The sequence below is a fragment of the Cebus imitator genome, unplaced genomic scaffold (assembly GCF_001604975.1).
Source record: "Cebus imitator isolate Cc_AM_T3 unplaced genomic scaffold, Cebus_imitator-1.0 Scaffold50, whole genome shotgun sequence".
Taxonomy (NCBI): Eukaryota; Metazoa; Chordata; class Mammalia; order Primates; family Cebidae; genus Cebus; species Cebus imitator.
In genome coordinates this window covers 3,109,028-3,116,931 of record NW_016107365.1, presented here as the reverse complement: position 1 = coordinate 3,116,931, position 7,904 = coordinate 3,109,028, and the positions used below count along the sequence as shown (strand labels likewise).

At 50.8% G+C, this 7,904-nt stretch overlaps 1 protein-coding gene across 1 annotated transcript; it reads left to right on the top strand.

Annotated features, from left to right (window-relative positions):
* The first annotated feature begins 1,361 nt into the window (after positions 1–1,361).
* FOXD1 (forkhead box D1) lies at positions 1,362–5,559 on the top strand. Its single transcript, XM_017527633.2, has 2 exons — positions 1,362–2,809; positions 4,596–5,559. The coding sequence occupies exon 1, from the start codon at positions 1,372–1,374 to the stop codon at positions 2,776–2,778; it is 1,407 nt and encodes a 468-aa protein (XP_017383122.1). The 5' UTR covers positions 1,362–1,371; the 3' UTR covers positions 2,779–2,809; positions 4,596–5,559.
* The last annotated feature ends 2,345 nt before the right edge of the window (positions 5,560–7,904 follow it).

Sequence of the window (7,904 nt, the reverse complement as noted above, 5' to 3'; positions counted from 1 at the left end):
TTTTTTTTGAGGTGGAGCTTCGCTCCTGTTGCCCAGGCTGGAGTGCAGTGGAGTGGCGCGATCTCCGCTCACTGCAACCTCCGAATCCCGGGTTCAAGCTATTCTTCTGCCTCAGCCTCCTGAGTAGATGGGATTACAGGCGTCGCCCGTTAAGTTTTGTATTTTTAGTAGAGACGGGGTTTCACCATGTTGGCCAGGCTGGTCGAACTTTTTTGAGTAGTTCATAGGTGCAATTTCTGTGCATGTATTTGGGTTTTCACTAAAAATTTCTATTTCTTTTCCGAATTCAATTGTTACATTCTTAATTCCCATGACATTTGTCAGATCTTCTCATTAGAGTGGCTCAGTTTAACTGTCAAGCCTCTAGGGCATTCAGTTGTAGATAAGTGACTACAACGCCAGTCTCACAGCATTTTTATTAACTGATGGCAGAAAGCAAACGTCTTTGGAGTAAAACCGAAGAGAACGGGTTAAAGGGTCAAAAAAACAATTATTATCGTGCTTGAAATGGGGAGCCGCTCGCCCAATCTGGGGGAGCTGGGACACCCCCAACAGAGCTCAAAGCGTCATCCAGGGATCACCTCAGAGGATGGGGTGGTTATCCCCCGGCTGGTCAGCTCCTGCAGGCCGTGGAGGGGTCAGGGAAGAGCGTTGCGGCTGTGCTTCTGAGGTGAGAGTGGATGACTAATCAAGAAGCAGCCTGGGAACTCTTAACTTGTGCAGAGGCCCTTGGTATAGACCGCCGCGTAATTCGGGTATCAGCCCCTTTGGCAAGAAATAGTGGGGTCCGCTCTGCTCCCCACTCTTCTCAGCTGCTGCCTCCCTCCTAGGAGTGAATTTTCTCTCCCAAGCAGGGCAGATTTCCTAGGCTTTCTTTCCTTCCCTCGGCAGCGCTCTGACGTGCACACCATGTGACAGGCCCCCTTCTGCTATAAGCCGAGGAAGGTCCGCCCTCTCCTGGACTCAGCCCTGGTCTCGCCGAGCTCTGTTCCTAGACTCTCACCCGTCCGGCACGTTCCTGTACGCCTGGCATTCTGATTCGCCCGCCCGCGCCCCGCCACCCCCTCCTCAACCGACGGGGCAAAAGCTGCTCCGGGAGGAGGAGATCAAGTCCTCCGCCCAGGCCGGGCGCAAGCGGAGCCCAGGGAGCGCAGCAGACACGCGGCTACCGCAGCGGCGCAGGAGTTACAAAGTCGGCGTGCGAGACTCCGCCGCCACCCGGCGGCCCCAGCGCAGCTCCGGCAGCCGCAGCGCCCCCAGCGTGGCGCCCCCCGGCCGGGCCAGCTGCCCGGGATCCGGGCTGGGGCGCAGAGGGAGCCTGGAGCCCGGCGCCCCCATGCGCCGCCCTGCCGCCGCCGCCGCACCACAGCTATGACCCTGAGCACGGAGATGTCCGATGCCTCCGGCCTCGCGGAGGAGACAGACATCGACGTGGTGGGGGAGGGCGAGGACGAAGACGACGAGGAAGAGGAGGACGACGACGAGGGCGGTGGTGGCGGGCCCCGGCTGTCTGTACCCGCGCAGCGGCGGCGGCGGCGCTCGTACGCCGGGGAGGACGAGCTGGAGGACCTGGAGGAAGAGGACGACGACGATGACATCCTGCTGGCCCCGCCTGCTGGAGGGTCCCCGGCGCCCCCGGGTCCGGCCCCGGCGGCGGGGGCGGGAGCCGGTGGGGGCGGCGGCGCGGGCGCGGGCGGCGGCGGTGGCGGCAGCGGCGGGAGCGCGGGTAGCGGCGCCAAGAACCCGCTGGTGAAGCCGCCCTACTCGTACATTGCGCTCATCACCATGGCCATCCTGCAGAGCCCCAAGAAGCGGCTGACGCTGAGCGAGATCTGCGAGTTCATCAGCGGCCGCTTCCCCTACTACCGGGAGAAGTTCCCCGCCTGGCAGAACAGCATCCGCCACAACCTCTCGCTCAACGACTGCTTCGTCAAGATCCCCCGCGAACCCGGCAACCCGGGCAAGGGCAACTACTGGACGCTGGACCCCGAGTCCGCCGACATGTTCGACAACGGCAGCTTCCTGCGCCGGAGGAAGCGCTTCAAGCGGCAGCCGCTCCTCCCGCCCAACGCCGCTGCCGCCGAGTCGCTGCTGCTGCGCGGCGCGGGAGCCGCAGGGGGCGCGGGCGACCCGGCCGCCGCCGCAGCACTCTTCCCGCCCGCGCCGCCGCCGCCCCCGCATGCCTATGGCTACGGCCCCTACGGCTGCGGCTACGGCCTGCAGCTGCCGCCCTACGCGCCGCCCTCGGCCCTCTTCGCCGCCGCCGCAGCCGCGGCCGCCGCCGCCGCCTTCCATCCGCACTCGCCCCCGCCGCCTCCGCCACCGCATGGCGCGGCCGCCGAGCTGGCCCGGACAGCCTTCGGCTACCGGCCGCACCCGCTCGGCGCCGCCCTGCCCGGCCCCCTGCCGGCCTCCGCGGCCAAGGCAGGCGGCCCGGGCGCCTCAGCGCTGGCGCGGTCGCCCTTCTCCATCGAGAGCATCATCGGGGGCAGCCTGGGCCCGGCCGCCGCTGCCGCCGCCGCTGCGCAAGCCGCCGCAGCCGCTCAGGCTTCGCCCTCGCCCTCGCCGGTGGCGGCGCCGCCCGCGCCCGGATCCGGCGGAGGAGGCTGCGCGGCGCAGGCGGCCGTGGGCCCGGCAGCCGCGCTCACCCGCTCCCTCGTGGCCGCCGCGGCCGCCGCTGCCTCCTCCGTCTCCTCGTCCGCTGCCCTGGGGACTCTGCACCAAGGGACTGCCCTGTCCAGTGTCGAGAACTTTACTGCTAGGATTTCCAATTGTTAATAACGCTATGTTAGCCTGCTCGAGGAAGAAGGTAGGAATCCCAGCTCCTTTTCTCCTCTCGGTGGTTCGGGGTTTTGTTCGCTCCTCCCGGCGCGGCCCCTCTCGACCTTGCGCGCCCATTTTCTCCGCTGCGAATATTAAGACGAAACTGTTTATCAACAGCTCCGGCTCGCTTTTCGGCTCTGCGGGTCCCTCTATTTATGCAGAGTCGTCCTATGCTACAGCCCCGCGACCTGGGGCAGGGAGGAAGAGGGTGTTGGGGAAGGGGGTCCGCTCTGTGTAGGCACTAGGGGCTCCCTAGACGTTTGGCAGATGAAAAACAACTAAGCCTTTTGAGGTGTGCAGATTCTCAGGTCCAGGCCTTAAAAATAATGTTCAAAATAATAATACAAAAATAGTGAAGGTCTCGAAGAATGCCAGCGAAGCAATACTTTTTTATTTGAGGACATTTGTCTGGAGTACTTTTTCATGAAAAGGAAAAAAAATGGTTAACATGTTTACACAAGGAAAAAAGTCAAAATTATCCTTTCTTATTTCAACCTGTGTTTTATATCATAACAGATGTGCGGAATTTTTATTTTGTACTTACTGTGTATTCTTTACAAGGAGTATTGTAAATTTTACTGGCAATTATTATTGTACTATTCTAAATGTAAGGTTTTTACACTTTTTAAGAAATAAAAGTGCTTAATTTTCAAAGAAAATTCACCAAAATAACTGGCCTCAGTTGTCCCCTTCTTAGTTTATTTTCTTTTCTGCTTAAAAAAAGTTTCTATGTGGGGTAAGTAGGAACCCAATATGGAACAGACTTAAATATTTGCAGAGAGAATTTTAACAGCAGCATCATGCCATGATTTTTCATTTGAACTTCCTAAGTGAAAACTAGGAAGATCAGAATTTTCTGTAGGAGATCAGAAATTACTTTTAAATGACTACAAATAAAATAAGTTACTTTTAAATGACTGCAAATAAAATGTTACTTTGGTACACATTTTCAAATCTGATTCTACGTCATTTTAAAGCCCATTGAGGTATGTTAAAATTAAAGCCAAAGGTACCCAAAGATAATTTTATAGAAACTTTGTATTTCATTTTTGAGTTTTCTTCCCATTCAGTTTCCACTTTGTTCACAATATTATGTCTGCAAAAACTCTACATAATATCTTGTAATGGAAATGAAACAAGCAAAAAGGCAGTTTCTAGTTTCAGAATTCTAATAGGAAAAATTAGTAGAGATGATCATCAGTTAAGTAGCTTTAAAGCCCTGAATAAGGACGTATTTGTATGTATGAAATAAATCATATTTTAAAATGCCACTATTTACAGCTACTGTGTTGCAGATGGAAGGAATTCGAGTAATTGTATAAAGAGGTTTTTCTCTTAAAAGACAAATTTATTGAAATTATGGCTTAAGTGAATGATTTAGGGTATTTAAGATAAACCTTCAACTTTAGGATGGTTTAAAGAAAAAATGAAAATACATCAGGTGTTCATTGAGTTAATTATATTTACTGAATTTAGGTTTATCTTTCAAAGTTTAATGTCTTTTTATTAACTATTGCATGAAATTTCTATTCTTTGAAAAAACGTGAGACACTGCGCTCCAAATAAAACCTAGGCATATGTAACGCATAATTTAAATATCTGACGTTAGTGTTTTTAGTGGGGACTAAATCTGTTTATTCAATTTCTTTAAAATGTCTGGACAGGTATATATCTGAAGATTTGCAGATTTAACTTACCAAGTTAATGAAGTCTGCATTATAGGGTCAATATTTTGTAATGATACTCACTTATGACACCCTGTCTCTTTTTAGGGAGAAAACGGACTTTCACGGGTTCAAATGAAGCTGTTTGTTCCCCCCCTTGTGAAATGTTTCAAGGAGGTTAAACCTTCTTACCTTCAAACTTCCCACTAACTCTATAGATACAAATTAAAATACTGTTAGAGCAAAATTTTATATAGAAAGTTACTTTTACTCTAGCCTGGCTAAAAGAGAGGAGTCATTGACCCCGAGAACGTCCGGACCCCACGCACCGCCTCGGGTGGAGAGGCGTTGGCAGGCGGAATCCAAAAGGCACAGACACTGCTGGAGCGCCTGGTGGCCTTCTGTAACGCACGCATCTGAAATTTAGATCTGAAAATAATTACGAGGAGAGACAGCCAGAACAAAACCGTGTGTATTTTTAATTTTTGCCCGATGCTTGGATGTCCCGAAAGCAGGGAATCCTGGTTAATCTTGTCTCCTCGTTCCTATTCTCACGTCTTCAAAAGTGCTGGGATAGGCCCCACATCTGGGGGTATCAGTGCATTTAAGAGAATGGCAAGAAGGCACTGGGCAATCCAGGCCTCGCTCCAGGTCCCGGGGTTGGGGTCCCACTTTACGTGCCCCCACTGGAGACCGCAAGCCTGTTTTCAAACAGGTGGAGAGCAGCGTCAGCCCAGAGTTAAAGGAACGTGCAAATCCAAGTCGCCTGGATTCCGAGTGTTGCGTCCCGCCGCTCAGCTCCCCACCCTCTGGGTTTGGGGTTCCGCTCTAGGCCGTGGCCACCCTGCGGGCTTGCTCACCAGGAGGTTGAGACGGGGAAGCAGGGCCGCGGGTCGGGTCGGGTATGAGCTGCGAGAGGTGTGGACCGCAGGCCAGGCGAGGGACGAGTGGGCCGAGGACCCTGGACAGGCTAGACAGGAGCGCGGGGCGAGCCCTGTCAGGCCGCGCCGGCGAGCAGGTGCTGGAACAAAGGCCGCCGGGCTACCGCGGCCTTTGATGGGCAAGGACGTCTCCTCCTGGGGCTCCTCATTCGCATGCAAATCCAGCGCTGGTCCCCTTTTCTTTGTAGGCAAACAGAAGGATGTTTGTGTGTTTGTAGGAACGAAGCCTGCTTGAACAAGCCTTCCTCAATAGGCTGGGTCTCGAAAAATAAACCAGTTGGACAAACATTGGCCACCAGCTCTCCTCCTCCCAACTACAAAGTGTGGATTTGCTACAACTCATTAACCCGACGCTTTTCTCCCCTTCTCCTTGTTTCTCTGCTCATCAAACGCCCCCGTAGAGCCTCGAGACAAATGACCGAAGCTCAGTCGGGAGGGAATTGCAGTTAATAGTGAGAGGGATATATTGGGGCTAATGGTTCAGGCAGCTCCCGGAGAAGGACCACACAAAAAGGAGCCTCTTCATTCAGGTCTCTGTTGTGCTGCAGAGATTTAATCTGCAGCTAGATTTAGCCAAATGTTATCTATTGCGGGGGTAATGAAGCCCTTATGGGTTGAATTGCTCCTTGTACCACACATGGTGTCATGACCTTAGATCATTCCTTGGTTGATTTCTCTTTTCTCTATTGGGTAATTATTTTATTTCTTTAAAATAAGAAGCTAGCGCTTCTTCTCAACAACGTGTTTCCTGTCCATCCCATCCCATGCATTTATTTAAGGGCCACTTCCCTTCCCCTTAAAAAAAGAAAAGGAAAAAAAAAAAAAAAAGGAACTGGGGAGGTGAAGGAAAAACTTTGTGAAGACGCTTCTTATTTTTTGCTCCCTGAAACATCTGTATGTTTACACATCTCAACTTGTCTGGCCCCTTGGCAGCTCTTTCCTGGCCAAACTTTCTGTTGATGGAACTGGAATTCTGGATATATTTATGATAAAATTCTTGCAGTGAGTGTAGTAAGCATTCATCTCAGGAGAAGGCTTTTCTGCTCTTCACAGTTTTTTTCTTTTTTATAAACCTACCATTTCTTCCTGTAGCCTGTCCTCTGAGAGAGTTGGGGGAGGTGGTTATTCCGATGGAAGGTGATTATTTTGATGGAAAACCAGCCTTTGTCATTTATTAAAGTCCGTCTGAGGCCAGTGGTTGAGGCTATGCCTGTTGTGTTTTTCTCTCTTTAGCCAGTGGCTCTGATTTCCTTGTTTGATCGAGGACCAAGCTTGGAGCGGCTAATGGTGTTATTACAATTGCTATTGATGGGTAGGGATCTGATCATACTACCCAAACTAGGAATCAAGGACTCCGGTTAAAATTTTAAAATTCTCTGCTGACTGCACATTCTGCTCACACCTGTTTTTATTACGGACTGAGAAAAGTCATTTTGGGGGCAATTTAAAGGTCATATCCGCATCAAACTCAATCCAAATCAGAAATCTGCCCAGGAACTGCCCTCATCTCTCAGGGCTCTTCCAGGGGGGTAACCATGCATCTAATTGGAATGCCAGGGGGTCCATCACCCCCTTTAGAACTAACCAGACGAGGATAGGCCTGGAGAGCAGAGGACAAGTGAAGTGGGCCCAGCATTGTCTGCATTCATTCTTGTCTCTGCCGGTTTCCTGGTGGTGCAGCTGGGTCACACATACACATACACAGGCATGCATGCTTATTGCCCATCAGCTGCCACTTACCTCCTCTATGATTTTGTAATTAGACATATGCTTTTTGTTGGTAAATGTGTTTGATGTCATGGCCAGTGAAACGTGGTGTGTTTATAGGGCAACGAATGTAAATGTGTAAATATGTTTAGTGTAAAATCTGGCCCTTCGACTTTAGCAATAAATACCCTGCCAACTCGGATACGATTACATTTGACAGAAAGATGGAGAATCTGATCATGACCAGCTGCTCAGGGCTGTTTGGGGCTTATACTTTCCCAACTGAATTCACTTTTCAGATAATTTCTTTGCACGTCACATCCCTCTAATCACATCTTTCCCTTGATGTGAACAACTTGGGCTTCTTTCTTTTTAGTGCTGACCTCTCTGGCATGTAGGAAACTTCCTGGTTCGTTCTTCCAGCTTCTTTCCTCTAGGAAAATACTAGTCAATAAGAAGTAGAACAGACACAGAGAAAATAACTGAAGATTCTCAGAGATCCCTTTTGATTCCCAAACCTCCAGGTATGATAGGGTGAGTAGGAGGAGAAATGAGGATAACCGTGATGAGCTTCTGATGGCATATTTAGCGTTTTTCTTGTCGTTTTTTATCATGAGTGTCCCACCTTGAAAAAACTATAACTTTTAAAAGTAAAAGTTTTAGGGAAGTATATGTTTGCAAAAGTGCGCAAATCCTAACAACTTTTCGAAGTAGCCACGTATGTATTACGTAACTAGCACCACAGCAAGAAGCAGATGTTATCAGTGTC

Excerpts from the sequence above, each read along its gene's own strand:
- FOXD1 (XM_017527633.2), top strand. The coding sequence starts at position 1,372 with ATGACCCTGAGCACGGAGATGTCCGATGCCTCCGGCCTCGCGGAGGAG.